The sequence below is a fragment of the Papilio machaon genome, chromosome 28 (assembly GCF_912999745.1).
Source record: "Papilio machaon chromosome 28, ilPapMach1.1, whole genome shotgun sequence".
NCBI classification, from domain to species: Eukaryota; Metazoa; Arthropoda; class Insecta; order Lepidoptera; family Papilionidae; genus Papilio; species Papilio machaon.
Genome location: NC_060013.1, coordinates 976,350 through 1,000,751, shown reverse-complemented (window position 1 = coordinate 1,000,751; position 24,402 = coordinate 976,350). Strand labels below are relative to the sequence as shown.

The window sequence follows — 24,402 nt, the reverse complement described above, 5'->3', positions numbered from 1 at the left end:
ATTTTCCTTTTTTTCCGAAATAATTATGCCAATCATGCACTTAGACGTTTCAAATTTATTGTGTAGGTAGAGAATGATTAGAGAGTGATTGAGAGAAAAGAGAAATCGTTTGAGAGTTAATACTTTTCCTGAAATAAATATTTCAATTTCTGAATCGAAAGTAACAAATCAATTTTCCTTTTTTCCGAATTAAATATGGCAATCATGCACTTAGACGATTCAAATTTATAGTGTAGGTAGAGAATGGTAATAGAGTGATTGAGAGAAAACAGAAATCGTTTGAGAGTTAATACTTTTTTTGAAATAAATATTTCAATGTCGGAATCGAAAGTTACAAATCGATTTTCCTTTTATTTCGAATTAAATATGGCAATCATGCACTAAGACGTTTCAAATTTATTGTGTAGGTAGAGAATGATTAGAGAGTGATTGAGAGAAAAGAGAAATCGTTTGAGAGTTAATACTTTTCCTGAAATAAATATTTCAATTTCTGAATCGAAAGTAACAAATCGATTTTCCTTTTTTCCGAATTAAATATGGCAATCATGCACTTAGACGATTCAAATTTATGGTGTAGGTAGAAAATGGTAATAGAGTGATTGAGAGAAAACAGAAATCGTTTGAGAGTTAATACTTTTTTTTAAATAAATATTTCAATGTCGGAATCGAAAGTTACAAATCGATTTTCCTTATACTCGAATTAAATATGACAATCATGCACTAAGACGTTTCAAATTTATTGTGTAGGTAGAGAATGATTAGAGAGTGATTGAGAGAAAAGAGAAATCGTTTGAGAGTTAATACTTTTCCAGAAATAAATATTTCAATTTCTGAATCGAAAGTAACAAATCGATTTTCCTTTTTTCCGAATTAAATATGGCAATCATGCACTTAGACGATTCAAATTTATGGTGTAGGTAGAAAATGGTAATAGAGTGATTGAGAGAAAACAGAAATCGTTTGAGAGTTAATACTTTTTTTTAAATAAATATTAGGTCCTTACATATGAAATTGGCGTTTTTCGTACTGGCCACTTTAATCACGAATTTCTCCTCTTTGGTAAGGAATTCCAAATTCAAATTTGTACAGCTATAGACTCATGTATTTGTGGTTCGATGACCGTCATTCATTTGTTTTTTTTCTTCTGTTTTTTTCTGTTTGCGTCACTCATTTTACAAAATGGAAAACTTAAAATATCGCATTATTTACGAGTACGAGTTCCGCCGTGGCACTAGTGTTGCGGAAACGACTCGAAGGGTGAATGATGTGTATGGCGGTCGTGTTGCAAAAGAAAACACAGTTCGTTTTTGGTTCCAACGTTTTCGTTCTGGAAATTTCGATCTGCAGAACAAGCCCCGTGGACGGCCTGAGACTCAAGTTGATAATGAAGAGTTGAAGGCTATTGTGGAAGCGGATCCATCGCAAACCACGTCCGAGTTAGCTGCAGGCTGCGATGTTAGTGATAAAACTGTTTTAATTCACTTGAAGCAAATTGGGAAGATTAAAAAGCTTGAAAGGTGGGTCCCTCACGAATTGACTGAAGCAAACCGGCAAACGCGCGTCGATTGTTGCGTTACATTACTAAACCGGCACAATAATGAAGGTATTTTAAACCGAATCATTACCTGTGATGAAAAATGGGTTCTTTACGATAATCGGAAGCGCTCAGCGCAATGGTTGGATCCTGGCCAGCCAGCCAAATCCTGCCCCAAGCGAAAATTAACCCCAAAAAAGTTACTTGTAAGCGTTTGGTGGACTAGTGCCGGTATTGTTCATTACAGTTTTCTCAAATCTGGCCAGACTATTACGGCTGATGTCTATTGTCAGCAATTGCAAACCATGATGGAAAAGCTAGCGGCTAAACAACCTAGGCTGGTCAATCGCTCCACGCCACTGCTGCTTCACGACAACGCTAGACCACACACTGCGCAACAGACGGCTACTAAATTAGAAGGGCTTCAATTGGAAAGTCTAACACATCCTCCGTACTCCCCGGACCTTGCTCCAACAGATTACCATTTTTTTCGAAATTTGGATAACTTCTTGCAAGGGAAAAAATTCAACTCCGATGGGGCAGTCCAAATCGCCTTCAAAGATTTTATTGATTCCCGTCCGACTGGTTTTTTTAGTAAAGGGATCAATGAACTACCTATGAGATGGCAAAAGTGCATAGAAAATAATGGTTCATACTTTGATTAATTAAATATATTATATTAAAAAATATTCGACTTTTTGTTCCTCCCATACAAAACGCCAATTTCATATGTAAGGACCTAATATTTCAATGTCGGAATCGAAAGTTACAAATCGATTTTCCTTTTATTTCGAATTAAATACGGCAATCATGCACTAAGACGTTTCAAATTTATTGTGTAGGTAGAGAATGGTAAGAGAGTGATTGAGAGAAAAGAGAAATCGTTTGAGAGTTAATACTTTTCCTGAAATATATATTTCAATGTCGGAATCGAAAGTTACTAATCGATTTTCCTTTTTTTCCGAAATAATTATGCCAATCATGCACTTGGACGTTTCAAATTTATTGTGTAGGTAGAGAATGGTAAGAGAGTGATTAAGAGAAAAGAGAAATCGTTTGAGAGTTAATACTTTTCCTGAAATATATATTTCAATTTCTGAATCGAAAGTTACAAATCGATTTTCCTTTTATTTCGAATTAAATATGACAATCATGCACTAAGACGTTTCAAATTTATTGTGTAGGTAGAGAATGATTAGAGAGTGATTGAGAGAAAAGAGAAATCGTTTGAGAGTTAATACTTTTCGTGAAATAAATATTTCAATTTCTGAATCGAAAGTAACAAATCGATTTTCCTTTTTTCCGAATTAAATATGGCAATCATGCACTTAGACGATTCAAATTTATGGTGTAGGTAGAAAATGGTAATAGAGTGATTGAGAGAAAACAGAAATCGTTTGAGAGTTAATACTTTTTTTTAAATAAATATTTCAATGTCGGAATCGAAAGTTACAAATCGATTTTCCTTTTATTTCGAATTAAATATGACAATCATGCACTAAGACGTTTCAAATTTATTGTGTAGGTAGAGAATGATTAGAGAGTGATTGAGAGAAAAGAGAAATCGTTTGAGAGTTAATACTTTTCCAGAAATAAATATTTCAATTTCTGAATCGAAAGTAACAAATCGATTTTCCTTTTTTCCGAATTAAATATAGCAATCATGCACTTAGACGATTTAAATTTATGGTGTAGACAGAGAATGGTAATAGAGTGATTGAGAGAAAACAGAAATCGTTTGAGAGTTAATACTTTTTTTTAAATAAATATTTCAATGTCGGAATCGAAAGTTACAAATCGATTTTCCTTTTATTTCGAATTAAATATGGCAATCATGCACTAAGACGTTTCAAATTTATTGTGTAGGTAGAGAATGGTAAGAGAGTGATTGAGAGAAAACAGAAATCGTTTGAGAGTTAAAACTTTTCCTGAAATAAATATTTCAATTTCGGAATCGTAAGTAACAAATCGATTTTCAAAAACTTACAAATCTCAAAAATTTAAATATTTATTTCAGAAAAAGTATTAACTCTCAAACGATTTATCTTTTCTTAAAATCAATCTATAACCATTCCCTACCTACACCATAAATTTGAATCGTTTAAGTGCATGATTGCTATATTTAATTCGGAAAAAAGGAAAATCGATTTGTTACTTTCGATTCCGATATTGAAATATTTATTTCAGGAAAAGTATTAACTCTCAAACGATTTCTCTTTTCACTTAATCACTCTCTTACCATTCTCTACCTACACAATAAATTTGAAACGTATAAGTGCATGATTGTCATATTTAATTCGAGTAAAAGGAAAATCGATTTGTAACTTTCGATTCCGACATTGAAATATTTATTTAAAAAAAAGTATTAACTCTCAAACGATTTCTGTTTTCTCTCAATCACTCTATTACCATTTTCTACCTACACCATAAATTTGAATCGTCTAAGTGCATGATTGCCATATTTAATTCGGAAAAAAGGAAAATCGATTTGTTACTTTCGATTCAGAAATTGAAATATTTATTTCAGGAAAAGTATTAACTCCCAAACGATTTCTCTTTTCTCTCAATCACTCTCTAAGCATTCTCTACCTACACAATAAATTTGAAACGTCTTAGTGCATGATTGCCATATTTAATTCGAAATAAAAGGAAAATCGATTTGTAACTTTCGATTCCGACATTGAAATATTTATTTCAGAAAAAGTATTAACTCTCAAACGATTTCTCTTTTCTCTCAATCGCTCTATTACCATTCCCTACCTACACCATAAATTTGAATCGTCTAAGTGCATGATTGCTATATTTAATTCGGAAAAAAGGAAAATCGATTTGATACTTTCGATTCCGACATTGAAATATATATTTCAGAAAAAGTATTAACTCTCAAACGATTTCTCTTTTCTCTCACTCACTCTCTTACCATTATCTACCTACACAATAAATTTGATACGTCCAAGTGCATGATTGCCATATTTAATTCGGAAAAAAAGGAAAATCGATTTGTAACTTTCGATGCCCAGAATTAAAATATTTATTACAGAAAAAGTAAGAACTCTCAAACGATATTTCTTTTCTCTTAATGTCTCTCAAACGACTCTCTAACGATTCGCATTGAAAAAAAGAAAAAAAAGTAAAGTGTGGGGGCCAACTTCACACTAGAATTTGAAATTGTTTTTACGGAGAAAGTAGGAACTCTCAAACGATATTTCTTTTCTCTCAAACCCTCTCAAACGATTCTCAAACGATTTGCGTAAAAAAAAGTTAAAAAAATTAAAGTGAGGGGGCCAACTTCACGGAGGTCGCAAAACAAAGAGTATTAAATGTGTGAATACAGATAAAATATGGGACAGACTCTAAAACAAAGCAAAACTGTCACAAGCTTAATGTCTTCGTAGCGAATTTAGGTACCTTCATTATGCTTACCTGAGTCTTAGTGAGTAGAAACTGATATAACTTGGTAATTCTTTTGTAAGTTATTTAATAAAAATGATTTTTCTTTTCATTAAAATTAACTACTGGATAAGATTCTTGACATCTTTGATTATATGAAATGAAAATCTTTTGCCTGCGGCTTAGTTTGCACAAAACTTTTGTGTATTATGTGTTCTAAATATGACTATGTTCTAAATATGTGCCAAATTTCAATGACATATGTTAAACCACTGCAGTTGTTGAGTAAATGTGTAAATGAAAAGTATCCCATAGAAACAGTGCACATTTTTGCGATCATAGCCTATGCATCTTTCCAGACTGCATTCTTCATCTATACCAAATTTCATAAAAATCTACGCAGCCGTTCTGTAGATACCTACTAACAAGCTTCCATCCTATAATATATTAATTCGCATTTATAATATAAATAAGTTATGAACAGTATCGTGTGTAAGTACAGTCAAAGAAGGATATTTGACCCGATGAGAGAGGCGCTACTATCGCGGTTAGTTCTGTAAGAAAATATGTTAACCATTCGAGCATTGAAATAACAAAAATTATGTGCCGTAATATGCGTAAATATAAGCAGGGAGTTTATTAATTATTGTAGATTTTGTTTGGGCCGTTCAGTAATTCAGTAAGGTTAATGCGTAATCTAGAAAATAATATGATGTGTGGACAATGCACATTGCACACGTCTTTACGTGTGCATTGTCCACTATGAATGGCTGTTATATTTCTAGAGGAGCTTAAAAAAATGAGTCTCAATCATTTTGATCATTTATTTTTTTATAACACACACTAGGACCAAGAATATAAATATATAGTCTATTCTTTATCTGAGAACACACATGACAATGTCTAAAAATAAAAAAATAAACATTCCACATTTTCTATTAATAACACTTTTTTAATTATGTATTTATTTCTATTAAAATATGGCACAATTGGAAGAAACTATTAGGAAAATATACCTTAGAAACTAACAAGTTCTATATTTTACATACCCCGCAACTAACCTAAAAATATTAACACAGCTCACAGGTTTATAATTACACTATTAGGTTATAACCAAATATAACAAAAATTTTCTAAGATGACTTATTATTCAAAACATATTGTTTTCTCTATTTTGTAAAAGATAATGAGAGAGAGGGTAATATATTTTATATGGAGATTTTGGTCTCGGAAACCAATGGTTAATAATTGAGCACATAATTACTTTTTCTTACTAATATGTCTGAAAAAGGATATGCAGTAGATGGGAGTGAATCCAGATATAACGGCTGATAAAGATGTATGGAGGAGTAGTACATACTGCTGACCCTCTATAGAGATAAGGGCAAGTTACCGATGATGATGGTAAAATTTTCTAGAATTGTAAATTAACTATAGTTATAATATAGACTTATAAGAACAGAAGGTTAGCGTGATTTGGACATGTTATGCAAAGGATGAGGTTCATATAAACAAAAAAAAAAATTCAGTCAAATTGATAACCTCCTTCTTTTTGAAGTCGGCTAAAAAGTAATGAGATTGAATGTGGATGGCTATAAAGGTAGAGGAAGACCAAAGAAAGTATGGATGAATTGTGTGAAAGAGGATATATGTAAGAAGGGGGCGAATCTAGATATAACGGCTGATAGAGATGTATGGAGGAGTACATAGTTCTGACCCTCCATATGGATAAGGGCAGGTTGATGATGGTAAAATTTTATAGAATTTAAAATTCTAGTTATAATTTATGATTTTTATCAAAGTAATTCTTGATTAATATGTTCTCTAGTGAACAATAGTCCATTTTGAGGGTTTTTCACATTTCCCTTTATCAGGACAAAGCCTATTAAAAGTTGTAGAGCTAGGAAAACCTAATATTTCCCTTTCCTCTTGTATTCTAAACGTAAATGTACTATCATATGTGCCTACAAAGAAAGCCGCATGAGAACATATTATTTGATCGATAATAGCAACACCACCATCTTTGTACATATCTAATTCCTTTTTACTTGGTATATAAAAGTGTACTTTATACCCCAATTCTTTAAGATCATTTTCCAATGTTTTAACTTCAGTTTCGGATGCATCAGTTGCAATAAAAATTGTTTTGATATCTGGTACATTATCTTTGACTATTTGATCTATCTGTTTAGCAGTTCCTTGTAATGTTGGTACATCTTTGCCTCTACTGTATGCAAAATCTCTCCGTCTCCAATGAACACTTAAATATGTAGTACATTTTTCAATTTTACAATCCAAAAATTGTAATATGAAGTTTTTTGCTGTTTTAACTAAGCCAGTGTTGAATTTCATGCTTTTTCTACAGTCCCAATAAGTCTTAGTTCCATAAGAGATATGTAAAGGTATTTCTCCATGGGAAAACATAACATATTTATCTTTTGGATGCAGTGAAATTAATTCCCATAACTTTGATATTTTTCCTTGAAAATTAACACAAACAGTTTCTTTTACTGTGATATTATTGTATCCCCAAAAATAACCATCATATTTACAATTATCTGTTATCGTCCATTTATCATGAAATACACCATCTTCAAAGGCATTTTCATAATTTTGTAATACATAAAGACGATCAATTTTTAAAGGTGTTATCGAATTTGATACCAGTTCTTGTAACTCTATCACCGGTACGTATGTTTTGAGAGAATTTACATCAAAGAATTTATTCCAAGGCAAAGGTTTATTTTGCGCACCCGATTTCCAATGATAAAGTCTATACCAAGGTGGAAGAACTAAACGCCAATTTAATTTTTTACCCATCTTCTGTGTTTCGTTCAGCATTATAGCGAATCTCATGTAAACATCTCTTCGTAAATTGAAGCCTTCGGGTGGATTAACGTCGTACATTAAGAATTTCTCACCAGAACCAGGTTTGCAATGTTTCCCAGATTTATCACAGAAACCATTGTCATCTTTAGATGCAGCGAAAAGTATTGTTATTATAACAAAATGCAGTATTACAAGTAAAAACTTATTGTATAAATTCATTTTTGTATCAATTTCATTTTTTCAAAACATGATCACATAACCATTGACATTGACATTCCACATATTTCGACAAAGAACACCTAGTCATTAGCTATGGTATTGGTTGTGATTAAAAGTTAAATTGGTTTATTAAATATTAATGTAACTATCAACGATGGCGTAAAATACTATGTTGTTTAAAAAATAAATAACTACCTTGTTAGAAATGCATTGTATTGTCAGTATTTTCAGATTTATAACAAAAAGTCACCACTATTCGTTTACTTTGTCTAGTTGTTCTTTTACTTTTAATCTTTGATTTAACTGATGTCATATTTATGTCATGTAAGGAAACGAAAGAATTGTAAAAATCCGAACGAATGCGGATTTTACAGTGAAATAAACTAAACAACCAGTATTTATATTTATTCTCATAAGTTAAGGATAAAATGGAGCTCAACGATGTTATAGTAAACCAGCCCGTGGTTATAGATAATGTAATTATTATACATCTAAAGATTATTGATCCACCGTTATGACGAATTGCCACAACTTTTTTGCGTTTTATTGGTATTTCATGAATTTATGTGTTAATACGATTGAAATAACCTTCCTTTCATAATTTTAAAGTAATCAAATCATTCTTATATCGTTAAATTTATAATATGAGTCATAATACGCTAAAATAAAATCATCTGATTTTTTATTACTTTAAGATAATTTTTGTATGTTTTAGGGCTCTGGTGTTATTAAAGCAGGTTTCGCTGGTGATCAAATACCGAAATGTCGCTTTCCGAACTAGTAAGTAACACTTCCATAAAAAAAACCTCGAATCTTACTATATAGTTCCCCCCATCCATAAAAAGATTTCAAACATTCATATAATATAATTTGGCATAGATGTAGAACATAGTCTGGAGCCATAGGCTACTGATTAACTTTTTTTACCTCTGGATAGAGTCATGGATAACAGCTAGTACTTCATAAATTGATTATTGAAGTACATAAATGTCCCTTTGATTGAACACAATTATTACGTGATGAAAAGTAGTTTTTGTAAGAATCCAGGATGTAATTTGTAGTTCCAGGTACAACATACTAGCTGTTGCGCTCTACTCCGTCTGAATAGAATCAAAATAAATGTAATAAGTAGCCTATGTGTTCTTCCTGACTATGTTCTATATCTGTGCCAATTTTCGTTGTTTGTGTGATCCGTTGAGCAGTTTCGGAGATACCTTCAAACATTCACATTTAAATATAAATATGATGTTCTACTTGGATCTTAGATTTGTTGGGTTACAAGGTGTTTTTTTTATAAAAAAACCATACTATAGAGTTCTGCACAACAATGTTAAACGATTTTCGGCTTACTTCATGTTCTACTCTAGTTAAAAAAAAACAATATAACAAGTACATAGACACAAGACGGTATGAACTGGTACTTTGTATCTAATTTTCTACTACTCATTTGCCTCTGACTAATTTAAGCATTATTGTATACAGTAATAATTATTTTTTTCTTCAGTATATAGTTAAATGCAATAAGCAACATTTTTGTTGTATTTCCGTTTCAGTATCGGTCGTCCTAAACATGTACGTGTGATGGCGGGTGCTTTAGAAGGGGAGTTATTTGTGGGTCCACGCGCTGAGGAGCACCGCGGCCTGCTCAGCATCAAGTATCCAATGGAGCATGGGATAGTCACCGATTGGAATGATATGGAGAGAGTTTGGAATTATATTTATAGTAAGGTTAGTTTTTTTAGATAATTATTTTCTTATTTACACGGTTGTTTTTTAAATACTAGGAATGTAGAATATGGCTTATCTTACTACTACTAATATTATAAATTTGGTGTTGGAGGCCTAATTGTAGTCCATGTTTCCTTCACAACCTTTTCTTATAAGGATAGGATGGGAAGAGGAAGTGGATATGACGGAGGAGGCATAGGGAGCGGATATATCCTCTTTCTGTGCGTTCCCTTCCTCTGTTGATTAAAACTGGGCAACACATCTGCAATTGTAAATGTCTAGCAGCGTTCTCTTCACTATTTAGGCTGATTCAGGTGACCGCTTGCTCGTTTGCCACCTTATGATATAATAAAATAGTGTAAATGCGGAAGTTTTGATGGATGGATGTTTGTTTGAAGGTATCTTCAGAATGGCTCAACGGATCTCGATGTAATTTAGCACAGATGTAGAACATAGTCTGGAAGAACACATAGGCTACTAATTAAGTTTTTTTTAATTATGTACCCAGTGGTACATAATTAAAAACTATTCTTACAAATACAGTCATCATCACTCGTATGAAATATTTAAACAACTGTCGCTTTTATGTTATACCAACAAATACCCTGATAGTACTTTTTTTCAACAGGACCAACTTTCAACATTTGCGGAAGAACATCCAGTACTCTTAACAGAGGCGCCTCTCAATCCTCGTCGTAATAGAGAGAAAGCAGCCGAAGTGTTCTTTGAGACATTCAATGTGCCCGCTCTCTTTCTGTCAATGCAGGCTGTATTAAGTTTGTGAGTATTTATGTTTGCTTATTGTTTGATGCCATAGACAAAATTATGTCAAAAGTCATTCATTTGAAACTAGCAGTTTCATCATCAATGTTGAAATAAAAAATGAGACAGTGGTCGGGCTAGATCTGTACCGAATTAATCCGGATCAATGCAGCAGTTCTGGAGATAACTTCTAATAAACACGTTTAACAGATCTTGATGAAATTTAAGACATGTCTAGAATTCTGGAATAGTCTTGAAGGCATAGGCTAATTACTAAGTATTTTTTAGATGGAGTCGTGAGCGACAGCTAGTAATATTATAAATGATAATACAGTTTAAACTCTTTATAACGTTATCCTTTATAACAATAAACTCCCTGTAACGTTGAAGTGAGTCCAACTTGGTTCGTTTGTGTTAAAACCACATATTGAAACACTCTTTATAGCGATACGCCATTCTCTATTACGAAGAAATGTGTTCATATTTGTAGACAGTAAATCTATATATATAAAAGAAAGTCGTGTTAGTTACACTATTTATAACTCAATATCGGTCGAACTGATTTAGCTGAAAATTGATAGGGAGGTAGCTTAGAACTAGGAGACGGACATAGGAACTTTTTTATTTTGTGTAAAAGTCGCGGGTAAAAGCTAGTATTTATTATCGGTATTATTGTTTATGTTATGTTATCTTGTTAATTTGGTTGTTTTTTGTTCACTCATATTCATATAACGATAACTCTCTATAACGACAAAAAAATGCTCAGTCCTTTGAGTTTCGTTATAAAGAGTTTACATTGTATTTGTATGTATGGATGGATGGTTGTTTATTAGAATGTATCTCCAGAATATCTCTTGATATAGATGTAAAACATAGTCGGGTAGAACATAAAGGCAATTTTTTTTTAAATTCCGAATGAACAGAGTCTCGTGCGACATCTAGTATTGTTATATCTAAATACAAATACAAATATACTTTATTGTGCACTATCATGGAGTTACAAAAAAAGAAAGTACAACAGGATTTTCACAAAAGGCGGTCTTATCGCTAAGCAGCGATCTCTGCCAGACAACCTTTGGGTAGAAATTAAGCTAAGTAAGCCAAATCGGTAGGGTGCACACGAACAGTGATAAGAAATAAAAATAAAAACAATAGAAATATTAATAAGAGAAAATAAAATAATACAATATTTCAGCAATATATAGCCAAATTAGAGCTGCAGATAGTGATCTTTGACATGTTTTTTAAATGATTCAATACTTTTACTGCATCTAATAGAGAGAGGTCTATGTACAGATACGCGACAGGTCGTACAACAGGTGTAGTACTGGACTCAGGTGATGGTGTTACTCACGCTGTGCCTATATACGAGGGTTTTGCGATGCCTCACAGCATCATGAGGGTTGATGTGGCAGGTAGAGATGTCACCAGATATTTGAGGTGAGTATATATAGACTAAGACATAGATCTATATATATAAAAGAAAGTCGTGTTAGTTACACTATTTATAACTCAAGAACGGTTGAATCGATTTGACTGAAAATTGGTGGGCAGGTAGCTTAGAACCAGGAAACGGACATAGGATCATTTTTACCCCGCTTTCTATTTCTTATTCCGCGCGGACGGAATCGCGGGTAAAAGCTAGTAAAAGATAAATTACTATAAGTGGTATTCATAGTACGGTCCCAATGAATAACCTACATAAGCGAGAAGTCTCTATAGGCGAGAATATAATTACAGTTCCTTGGACTCTCACTTATCAAGGTTCGACTGTATTTATAACGACGAAATAATTCTATTATTGAATTAATTAAACTTTTTTTTTTTTTAGAAAAATCTTGGTAGTATTTTCTTTTTTTGTATGTTTGAATTGAATTTTCCATATGTTTCATACAGTCAAAAACTATTCTAGTCTTAATAATAGATTGTACTAAGATATAGTCGTAATTGTATAAAGCGAGAGGTCTGAACAATTTTTTTCTCGCTTTTAAAGTTTTCTCTAATGTGACTTTCTCGCTTATGAAGTTTGACCGGACAATAGTTCTCGCTTATGGAGGTTTTTTTTTTCTGACTGTCTCTGATTTGTTTTTAATCTTCCAGACTGTTATTACGTAAGGAAGGTGTTAATCTTCGTACATCAGCTGAGTTGGAGATAGTGAAAGCTATTAAAGAGAGAGCTTGTTATCTTTCTCCTAATCCGTTGAAAGAAGAGACTTTAGATTCAGAACGGGCTCAGTATACTTTGCCTGATGGAACTTTACTTGAGGTATAGATTATATTAGAATTTATTTATAGATTGATTTTACAGTTGTAGATCCCGCAACAACCATATTTGTTGAGTGAAAGAATTGTCCTCGCTCAGTGAAATACCACAACCATACAGAAGACAGACGTCAAGTTGAAGTAATTCTAAGTACAGTCTGATGAGTGTGGTGATGGAGGACTCATTTTAGTCCTTTTTTCCTTCCCACTCTTTTCTTATAAAAAAGGTTCGGAAGTGCAAGTGAATTTTGCGGAGGAGGGGGCGCAAAGGAAGGGGAAATATCCTCTTTCTGTACGTCCCCTTCTCCGTTAATTAAAGGTAGGCAACGCATCTACATTTGTGGATGTATGTGGGCAACGGTCACTTCGCTATTTCGGCGAATCGAGGTGGCCATTTGCCGTCATGCCATCGTATGCCATCTATTGGTATAAAAAAAGATTGGAAACATTTTTTTATGTCATAAGATGGCAAACAAGCAAGTGGTGTGACCGCTGCCCATAGATACTTGCAATTTCAGATGTGTTGCATAACTTTAATAACAATAAGAGTATATTTCCCCTTCTTGTGCGTCTCTTCCTCTGTCAAATCCACTTCCACTGCTCATCCTTTCCTTATAATATAAGGGTGGGGAGGGAAAGTGGATTAAAAATAGGTCTGGAATATGTACAAATACTTTTTGTATATTTCAAATATAATCAAACCTGGATAAGTGAGGAATTAATAAGCAAGATAAATATCTAAAAAAAAAAGTTATAGTATAAGTAATTTAGTTAGTAAGTAATATAGTAAATAGTTAAAAAAGAAAAAAAAATTAAGTTATATGTATTTATAAGTAAGTTACATTATATATTAAGCAGGAACAAACTATGTAGCATAGGGATAATATTAATAAACCAAAAAAAAGATAACTAAAACCTGTGCAAAAAAGAGTACGGACCAAGCGTCTGTAGATGTAATTTTATTAAATAAATAAAAAAAAATATATCGTGGTCCCTTAAACTCTCTCATATCCAGGTTCGACTGTATTAATGAAGTTAAAAATAATAAAAAAATGTAAGTAAGTTTGTTTACAGATAGGTCAAGCAAGATTCCGAGCACCGGAGGTACTTTTCAGGCCTGATCTCATCGGGGAAGAATGTGAAGGTAATTTGTAATGTAATTTATGATTACTTTAAAAAAAGGAATTACAGGAATTAAAAATAAACTAGACTATAACATTCCCATTTAAATTGGCTATATTTCAGTTGAAGTAACTTCAAAATCTGTCCAGCCGTTCCGGAGATTAACTTGAACGAACCCAAACTTACAAACAGACAGACGGAGATTTTTACAAATTAGTTTTTTCGTTTTTAGTAATGTATTTATGTTCGTTAATTGTTTTTTTTCGATATTACATACAGAAATACCTATTTTATTTATCTATATATATAAAAGAAAGTCGTGTTAGTTACACTATTTATAACTCAAGATCAGTCGAACTGATTTAGCTGAAAATTGATGGGGAGGTAGCTTAGAACTAGGAGACGGACATAGGAACTTTTTAATCTTGTGTGCATTTTTTTTTATTCCGCGCGGACGGAGTCGCGGGTAAAAGCTAGTTTTATATACATCAATTTTCATATTTTAAGGTCTCCACGAAGTGTTAATGTTCTCAATACAGAAGTCAGATATGGATCTGCGTAAGGTTTTGTACCAGAACATTGTTCTGAGCGGAGGATCCACACTCTTCCGAGGGTTTGGAGATCGTCTGCTGGCGGAGATACGACGGCTTGCACCTAAGGATATGAAGATCAGGGTAAGATTTAAAACCACTAGTACTTTATATACATTTTTCAGATTTTAGTAAGCAAAAAGCCAAAAGCAAAAAGCTGATTTCTCAAAAATAATAAAATTATTGACCATAGACATTGCAGAGAGTTGTCTAATTAAATAGAGGAGGGTAGAAATAGGAAGACATTTCACAATATGTTTAACATCCCTCGTGAAATACTTTTCTTGATGGCAAAGGATCAAATGATCACTTTAATTCGCCAAAATAGCGAACGACTGCCCATAGACACAGAGGAGACATATTGAAAGATAATATTTCCCCTTCCTATTTATCCTTTACTCCGTAAAATCATATTCTTATAATAAAAGGATGGGAAAGGAAAGTGGGTCTAAAGTTAGGCCTCCGGCATGAGAAGGGATGAAGATTCGTACTCAAAGCAAATACTTTGTACTTCTTTTTAAGGAAATTACTTTAAATGCTAATACAGTGTAAACTCTTTATAACGTTATCCTTTATAACATTAAACTCCCTGTAACGTTGAAGTGAGCCCAACTTGGTTGGTTTGCGTTAAAACCCTCATATTGAAACAATCTTTATAGCAATACGCCATTCTCTATTACGAAGAAATATGTTCATATTTGTAGATAGTAAACATTTATTATCGGTATTATTATTTATGTTATGTTGTCTTGTTAATTTTGGTTGTTTTTTTGTTCACTCCATATAACGATAACTCTCTATAACGACAAAAAATGCTCAGACTCTTGAGTTTCGTTATAAAGAGTTTACACTGTATGTGAAATTTCACATAATTATAAATAAAAAGTACGAAGAAATATATAAAGATTTTTTTTAAACAATAAAAACTCTTACTTAACAATTCCCTTTAGATCTCAGCTCCACAAGAGCGACTTTACTCCACATGGATCGGGGGTTCGATTCTCGCTTCACTTGACACATTCCGCAAGATGTGGGTCTCTAAACGCGAGTACGACGAAGAGGGACAAAGGGCGGTGCATCGCAAGACCTTTTAAATGCTTTTAGACTCTATTTCCACTAGGCGATTAGTCACTATCCCAATAGAAATTACTTCTAATACTACAGAAAATTTAAATTCAAATTTATAGCTTAACTAATTAAAAAAATAATAAGAAAAACATATAATTTCAAGTCAGTAGAAAAGAAGTTTTATAATTTGACATAAAATATAATTTCAATGGAATATGTGAACAAATTAAACATTTCAAAATACATTAATATAATAAAAAGCGCATTTTTCTCACAAAACTAATTTTATCTCACAATTTTCTGAAAAATAATTAAACATTTCATATATCTTAAAGGGTGCCATGTATTTGACGTCCCTCTATTTATTTAATTTAGTCTTTGAAGGAAAATACTGTTTTAGTATTTCAACAGTGGAAATACATAGATTACTCGCGACTATTCGCTCAGTGGAAATGAACATTTAGCTTTGCTATGTATGGGATATGATCGGATGATATCAATAGTATGGATATGCTTAATTTATTTGTACTTATATTAAAATATAATATTTCACAACTTTAAAATCATGACAAATAGCACTTCACTAACACATATAATTAAGGAACTTCGGAAAAAAACCGATAAAACACATGTTTTTTTTTAGTTTTTTTTTTAAACTGTAAAAAATATGGCCAAGTTCACAACCAATTGAAATCATTATAAAAAATGGTCAAAATGTAATTTATCGTTTCTTGTTCCGACGTTCTTTAATTTAGATCAAAATATAATTAAAAGTTTCATATAGTATCTTGAATATAGGCAGCTCAAAGTATGCTAAAAAGTAAGATTTATGCTAAATAAGTGGACTCACTATTTATCCTTTATAAAATATTAAAAATTACAGTGTTTATAACTTACGTGTGTATGGAAAGATGTATGAATTTAATGGATTAATATCTTTTTTAATTTATTTAACTGAATGTCTGTGGTTTTTTTATATTATTTTAATGGCATATCCATATTATGATGTACATTCCGGGAAAGTACGCAACAGAGTGTTTGGATTATATAATTTAAGCTATAAAGTTTATACATATAAATATATAACAAATTTAAATCATTTAAATGTCTTTTATTTACATAAAACAACTACAGTTCTCCTTAACCCTACAACTTATCTATGACATTACATATTGTCATCCCTTAGTGTCTCTTTGACAGAATAGAATCAGCAATATGTCGGCTTCTACGAATAAAGGCCATTATGCAAATTGACAACTTTACAGGAGAGGCTCTCAAAGTTTCAACCATATAGAAAAATAGTCCGCATAGGCCCTTTTATTTCAGACGATTCTGTCCCCGCGGAATTAAAAAAAGACTACATCAAATTTCATCGAGATCTGTTCAGCCGTTCCGGAGATACATTCAAACATTTATCAATCTTAACATTCGAATTTGTAATATTACTAGCTTTTACCCGCGACTCCATCCGCGCGGAATAAAGAAAATGCACACAAGATAAAAAAGTTCGCTGTCCGTCTCCTAGTTCTAAGCTACCTCCCCATCAATTTTCAGCTAAATCAGTTCGACCTATCTTGAGTTATAAATAGTGTAACTAACACGACTTTCTTTTATATATATAGAAGACTAGCTTTTAGCCGCGACTCCGTCCGCGCGGAATAAAAGATAGAAAACGGGGTAAAAATTATCCTATGTCCGTTTCCTGGTTCTAAGCTACCTGCCCACCAATTTTCAGTCAAATCGATTCAGCCGCTCTTGAATTATAAATGGTGTAACAAACATGACTTTCTTTTATATATATAGATTAAGATAGCCAATAAATAAAATTATTGTCGACCAATCTAAGACTGATTATGTCGAGTATTTATTTCAATTGAATAACGTTTTCCCTTGACCCCATTGATGGCAAATTACTGATGATAAGTGTAACTCATTGTTTTATCTCAGTATTTCGTCTCCGTGAGCGTAAGAGTGTGGACGCTTTTGACATTGACAATGGCGCCAAAAGTTCCAGTTGTCACGTTTAATAATGGAAAAACTATCCCGGTAATTGGTTTGGGGACTTGGAAGGTAAGAAAATGAATTTAATTTTTATTCCCATAAGTTTTATAGATATTTCAAAATATTTATATTTGAACTACTACTTACTAGTATTGAAAAAAAGGAGATTTGTTTTAAAAAATCAAGTAATTTTTGTCGCAAGTAAAATCCGCAATAATCTAGTTTTTTTGCATATAACATGGCACGATTGGCAAAATGCAAATTAAAATTTTTGCCTAATAAAAAGATATGTCATTGTCTTTTATCCGCAAAAATCTTGTCACTGTCAAATTAATAACTTGTTTTTGCCGGTTATTTTACTGACAAGATAACGAAGATAAAAAATTCACTATTACATAGGTAGTAAGTTAGTAAGACATTCTTATAAGAATCCAGTTAGAATACATTGTATTTTGAAATATATTTCGAAAATGGCGGCAGAAGTTCCCAAAGTCAAATTTCATAATGGACTTGAGTGTCCTATTCTCGGAATAGGAACATGGAAGGTATAGTAATATTAAATTAATACGACAAATGAAAGTCTGTGATAACTGACTACCTCGATCTCGATTAAGTCTATGTGATCTTAACTTATGAGTCTATTCAGCGCTACACATATCAAAAAGATAAACCATGATTTTATCTGTTTATTGCATTTTATCTCGAACAAATAGGATAGTGGTTATAAAATATATATTATATTCATTTATAATAGATTATCAACTATGAAATGCACGTCTATGGCATAATTTTAATTTTAGAAGTACCATTATTCAAATAAATATAAAGTAACAACACTAAGGTTAATAGTTGTTTACAAAATTGAAGTCTTTTCCGTAATTATAATTTTTGAATAATAAATTTTACTTTACTAAGTACTTTAACATCTTACTAATATTATTAATGTGAAAGTTTAGATGGATGGATGTATGGATGTTTGTTATTTGTATATCCAAAATGACATAATGAATCTCAGTGAAATTTGGCATAATGTGGAAGAAAACATAGATTACTATTTCAGTTTTTTTTTATTCCATGCAGATGGAATGGCGGACAACAGCTAGTTTTACTAATATTAGAAATGTGAATGTTTGGATTGATGGATATTTTTTTTGATGGTATCTTCATAGGCATAGCTTTAGAACATAGTCTGGAAGAACACATGAGGTTTACGTTATTTTTAGTTCCACACAGTTGGAATCACAAGCAACAGTTAGTAATATATATTTAAATTATACAATAAGAGGCCGTAACCTTATGTATTTACATAATAATAAGGAAGGTATATTTTCATACACATAAAATATTTAAGAGTTCTTTTATCAGAGGTCAATAATTCATCTTTAAAGTTATCATTTAAATGTGATTTTGATAACTACGTAATAAAATTATTACGTAATACTAGTTGTTGCCATAGACTATTAAATAAAAAAACTGATTAGCTGCCGAATTATAAAGTAAAAAAAAATTATCTACAGAATTTTTTTTCTTTGGTATAAAATAAATTAGAATAGGTAAATGCTTTTTAAAAGAACTTGATATTACTAAAAGAATATTGGTTGATTTTTGGAAATATATACCTTGCTATCTTATTAATATAGTAAAAAATGGATAAGCGAGATTCCAAGGTAATTCAATATTTTTCTTGCTTATATATATATATATCTCACTGGAATTTCTCGCTTTGAAAGTTGTTTATCAAAAACCGATAATGACTCTCGCTTGTAATGGTTTCTCTTATTGAGGTTCAGTTGTTGCATTAGAAATACGAAATCTTGCATTGATGGAACATAACTAACCACAATAGTTGTATGGATCAGGATTAAATTTGGAATGTAGATAGATTACACAGTCTGAAATAATGCAGACACTTTATAATCAATTCCATTTAGACTTTTTCTAGACCAGTGATTGTCAAACTTATTCCTTTCACCGCCCCCTTTGAAAATCAATTATATTTCAAAGCGCTCCTAATTTTTATTCAGCCCTAAAACTTAAAAACCACAATGTCATTACTTTAATTAATTTCAATGCCCCCTATTTTTTGGGCCTCTTATCGCCTCCTCCTAGGGGGCGTTATCGCCCACTTTGGGAAACACTGGTCTAGATAGTTGGTTCATTAAAGTATATACGAGTCTAATCTCACATTAGTAATTTCGATTAATAACCATTAATGATAACTTTAAGATAATCTCTAATTTTTTTTAGTTAATTATTTATTACATAAAAATATATATAATTACAGTCAAAGCCCGGAGAAGTGACCCAAGCTGTGAAAGATGCTATAGACATTGGGTACCGTCATATTGATTGTGCATTCGTATATGGCAATGAGAAAGAAGTGGGGGAGGCTATCACTGCTAAGATTAAGGAGGGAGTTGTGAAAAGGTAAGGTAGTTAATCAAAATATTTATTTATATGATTTTTCTTGGATTATTCCTTGTCTCAAGTTTTGTCAGAAAACAGGATAGGAATGTTTTAAAGGCATATTTACTTCCAATAAGTTGATTTTTTTTTGTATTTAACTTTCTCTCTTTATATATAATCTCTTTCATCTTTATATTGATTGGTCTGTTTTATATATAGTTGAATTTCTTTTCGTTTGATGATAATGTTTTTAGAGAGGATTTATTCATCACCTCCAAATTGTGGAACACTTTCCATCGGCCTGACCTAGTCCGTGGTGCGTTGCTGAAGACATTGGAATATCTGAATGTGGATTATTTGGATCTGTACCTGATACATTGGCCGCAAGCTTACAAGGTCAGGTCACAAGCATGTTTTACTGCAGCATTCTAGTGATATTTGCATATTTAAATAAAAGTGTTGGTGGTGCAGTTGTTCGATCTTGGTCATGTACATCCTAAATCGGCCCCGGGTAGGGGACTGACTGCGGATATACAGAACGACTCGCACGGGAGGTGCACCGGCAATAATCAACAGTGCACCCCCAATGCGGAGCACGGGGAAATAAAACCACCTAATGCTGGTAAACGGAAGAGATTTATTTGATATGTATTTCGCCTTATATATGTTCTTAGATGTCTGACCAAGCATGAGCATTTACACGATCTTCATAGGTGTGTGTGTGTTACGTGCGCCCCAATCTTTTAGACTTCCTGCTACATATCACGTATGCTCTACACAGAGCTGGGCATTAACTCGTTAATCCGTTAATCGTTAATTAACGAAGTTAACATTTTGCTTAACGGATTAACTTTTAAGTTAACTTCAAAAAGTGTTAACGCTTTTGTTAACTTCCGTTAAACTCAACTTCCGTTAATAAAAGTCCGTTAATCGTTAAATTAGAAACTTGGAGACGTGCTGTCATTTTGTTTAAATTACGCGCCAAGCCACGCTCCTAAGTTCAGCTATGTTGGGCGACTGTCGGCGACTCAAATGGTGAACGAACTAGTTGATAATTGATATATGTGAAGTTCGCGTGCAAGTGTGATGCATCAGAGCGTCCGGGAAAGACGTGACCAACAGGACAAAATCAAAAGAAGGTTCGAAATAGTATATTTCATTACGAGTATATAAAAAGCACGAGTATGTAATAGCCCACATTCCGAACGCTCTTCGTCCCTGCAATACGCCACTTTTTGAGCAACTGTATTAAAACAGTTTTTTACTCGTGCTTTTTCTTTAGTTTTTCCAAACTCGTGCGTTCTCTTTCCCAACTGTCAAAATAATGTCTGTTAAAAAGAAAAACCAACCACGAAGATTTTACAAAAAAAAAAAAAATCATTGAAGTTTTTATGATTCATGCAACTATTTCTAAAAAAAAACTCCTAATTTGTTAGAATATCAAATTAAATTATTTGATTCAATGAATTAGGTTAGGTTTCATTTTATTTCCTCTCATTAAATTTAATTTTCATTTCATATCAATAAAAATAATCTACTGAAGACTTGGCTGTTTGGGCAGTTCCCTTTGCCTACCCAGAATGGGTGAAGAAAACAAAAAAAAACCTCTGTTTGTATTCTTTTACAGTTGGCGCCATTTTCCAAACATTTTTAGTTGAGTTTATTGTGTTTTTATTATTCTATTAAATTGCTTCATTTTTTCGCAGCTATATCAAAAATAGTTGTTTAGTACACGTGCGAAACTGTCATTACAACTAGTTCCAACTGTCAACTTGTAGACATTTGAAAATTAGTATGTATAATTTTGGTATGGTTAACTGTTAACGATTAACTTTAACTTGCGTTAAATTTTCGAGAATTTAACGCTTTAACGATTAACGAAGTTAATTATTTAATTAACGAATTAACGATTAACGAAGTTAACTTTTCGATTAACTGTGCCCACCTCTGGCTCTACATATTTTTATCGTTGCTGTGCAATCTTCCGGTACTATGGGCAGGCTCTGCTCTAGCCATGGTCGTTGATACGAACAGTCATGTAATGTGTTTTTATAATTTTCTTCACCGTAACGTCATATAAGTACTTTTATCTGACGTTACGGTGTATCGCAGTTATTCGTAAAGCAATCTGCACATATCTGAGAAGAAACTTAAAGATATATGTGAACTCAACTCGCACTGGGTTAATGTTGAAAGTGTTTTAATATTATCATTAACAGGAAGGCGGAGAATTATTCCCAACGGATGAATCAGGTAAGATCCAATTCTCTGATGTGGATTATCTGGACACTTGGAAGGCTCTAGAACCATTGCAGAAGGAAGGTCTGGTCAAGAGTCTTGGAGTTTCGAACTTTAACTCCAAACAATTAGCAAGATTGCTTCAGAGTGCTACTGTTAAACCTGTGACTAACCAGGTAAGATGTAGTCAAGGACGTTTATTTCCTACCCATTTTGTGATCCTTTGATGCTTACAATGAAATTTGATTGAAAACTTATAGCAACATACTTGTTTAATAACTTTTAAGGGGACAGTTTTCTTTACGATATTCGACAACTATCCTTCGTTTCAATAGAAAGTCAAATTTAAGTAAATAGACGAATGTCTTATTCTAGACATGTCGGCCATTATATTTAACTTTTTTAGTTCTTTTGTAAACATTGTGTGATAAAGTAAATTGAAGGTTTATTATATACAGTTGTACATGGATAAGCGAGAGTCTAAGATATTTTTCTCGCTTATAGAGGTTAGAACCCGAGTTTCTCGCTTATGGAGGTACTATAATTATGTGAGAAAAAGTGTTTCACCAGAAATATTATGGAATTTAATATTTTTAATTTAAAATTGTACAATTTTTGTATATATAGATTATTTTCATCGAAATATCAATATTACTAGGTGGAATGTCACCCCTACTTGAACCAATCTCGTCTCAAATCATTCTGTGCACAACACGACATTGTGATAACGGCATACTCCCCGCTGGGCTCCCCGGACAGACCCTGGGCCAAGCCCGGAGACCCTCAGCTACTGGAGGATGAGAAGTTGAAGGCTATCGCTGATAGATTGGGGAAGACTGTCGCTCAAGTCTTGATCAGGTACGTTTATATTTGTATAATATGTTTGATTAATTTAAAAAGGTATTTTATAATAAAAAAGTACATAATGTCTAGAAACTCTTGTCCTGTCTAAATGTATTTATATCTTGGTAACTATTAAAAAGATTTTAACAGTGCTAGACGTCAGCAACAACATCAGTTGCACGAATTGACCTCTCTCAGTGAAATACCACGACCTCACAGAAGACAGACGTCAAGTTGAAGTAATTACAAGTACAGTCTGATGAGTGTTGTGATGGAGGACTCATTTTCGTTCTCTTTCCCTTCCTACACTTTTCTTATAAGGAAAGGATGGAAAGGGGAGGTGGATTTAATGGAGGAGATGTATAGGAAGGTTAAATATTCTCTTTTTGTGCGTCTCCTTCGTCGATTGAGGGTAGGCAACGCATCTGCAATTGCGAATGTCTGAGCAGCGATCGCTTCGCCATTTCGGCGAATTCATATGGCCGCTTGCCACCTTGTAATATAAAAAAACAAGAGCCTAGTATTCTGGTATAATTCGTTTGAAAATGTATATAATTTTTCTTTATACAACTAGCAATCTCACATTTCAATGTTCCATGTTTGGAGATATTTGTCTCGCTTATAGAGGTTTCTCACTAACACGAGTTTCTCGCTTATGGAGTTCGTCCGTTAGGACCGGATACTGACATCTAACACTTTGCCAACCCCTTTTGAAATTAAATAATTTTTTTACAGATATCAAATAGATCGAGGCAACATTGTAATTCCTAAATCAGTGACAAAGTCTAGAATCGCGAGCAACTTTGAAGTGTTTGACTTCAAACTGTCTAAAGAAGACTTGGATCTTATCAACAGCTTTGATTGTAATGGACGTCTCGTGCCTATGACTGCGTGAGTATATGAAGGATTAATATTAAGAAGTAAAGGGTTTGATCTCATTTGGGGGAGGTTTGATGTCATTTGGGGGAGTTTTGATGTCACTTGGGGGAGTTTTGTATCATTTGGGGGAGTTTTGATGTCATTTGGGGGAGGTTTGATGTCATTTGGGGGAGGTTTGATGTCATTTGGGGGAGTTTTGATGTCATTTGAGGGATTGTGATTTCGTTTGGGGTGGTGATTTATTTCTTTTATGTTTGAATACTTTGCAAGGCCTCCCCCCTAAAATTAGTAATATTTCAAATACTAATTTTACAATTTTTTTTTATTTCTTTGTAAAGAAAACTTTTACTGAGAAATATAAAAAAATGTTACATTTGTATTACGGAAAATAATTTGTTTTTTTTTTTATTTTTTTTCACAGATCTCTCGGTCACAAGTATCATCCTTTCGAAAACGATGAATTTTAATACATTTAATGTTTTAATTTTTATTATTAAGTGTGAATAAAGGATTATATATTTGAATTTTGCT

The 24,402-nt window shown here is 32.6% G+C and overlaps 3 protein-coding genes across 4 annotated transcripts; 2 read left to right on the top strand and 1 right to left on the bottom strand.

The window, feature by feature from the left end:
- Positions 1–6,522: 6,522 nt before the first annotated feature.
- Positions 6,523–8,060, bottom strand: LOC106709365 (GDP-fucose protein O-fucosyltransferase 2). The gene is made up of 2 exons (XM_014501158.2): positions 8,053–8,060; positions 6,523–7,964 (listed from the first exon to the last, which is right to left on the bottom strand). The coding sequence occupies exons 1-2, from the start codon at positions 8,058–8,060 to the stop codon at positions 6,749–6,751; spliced, it is 1,224 nt and encodes a 407-aa protein (XP_014356644.2). The 3' UTR covers positions 6,523–6,748.
- A 210-nt stretch (positions 8,061–8,270) lies between these two features.
- On the top strand, positions 8,271–15,641 carry LOC106709360 (alpha-centractin). Its single transcript, XM_045685079.1, has 9 exons — positions 8,271–8,448; positions 8,688–8,752; positions 9,526–9,700; positions 10,329–10,480; positions 11,759–11,902; positions 12,563–12,728; positions 13,799–13,868; positions 14,354–14,520; positions 15,387–15,641. Exons 1-9 carry the CDS (start codon positions 8,401–8,403, stop codon positions 15,528–15,530), a joined length of 1,131 nt encoding a protein of 376 aa, XP_045541035.1. The 5' UTR covers positions 8,271–8,400; the 3' UTR covers positions 15,531–15,641.
- A 1,763-nt stretch (positions 15,642–17,404) lies between these two features.
- On the top strand, positions 17,405–24,375 carry LOC106709371 (aldo-keto reductase family 1 member B1). 2 transcript variants are annotated; one of them, XM_045684941.1, is made up of 7 exons: positions 17,405–17,574; positions 19,790–19,932; positions 20,166–20,307; positions 22,131–22,325; positions 22,808–23,007; positions 23,728–23,883; positions 24,293–24,375. In XM_045684941.1, exons 1-7 carry the CDS (start codon positions 17,500–17,502, stop codon positions 24,336–24,338), a joined length of 957 nt encoding a protein of 318 aa, XP_045540897.1. In that variant the 5' UTR covers positions 17,405–17,499; the 3' UTR covers positions 24,339–24,375. The 2 variants fall into 2 exon arrangements, with proteins under 2 accessions (XP_045540897.1, XP_045540896.1); XM_045684940.1 differs by lacking the exon at positions 17,405–17,574 and adding an exon at positions 17,849–18,050.
- Positions 24,376–24,402: the final 27 nt, after the last annotated feature.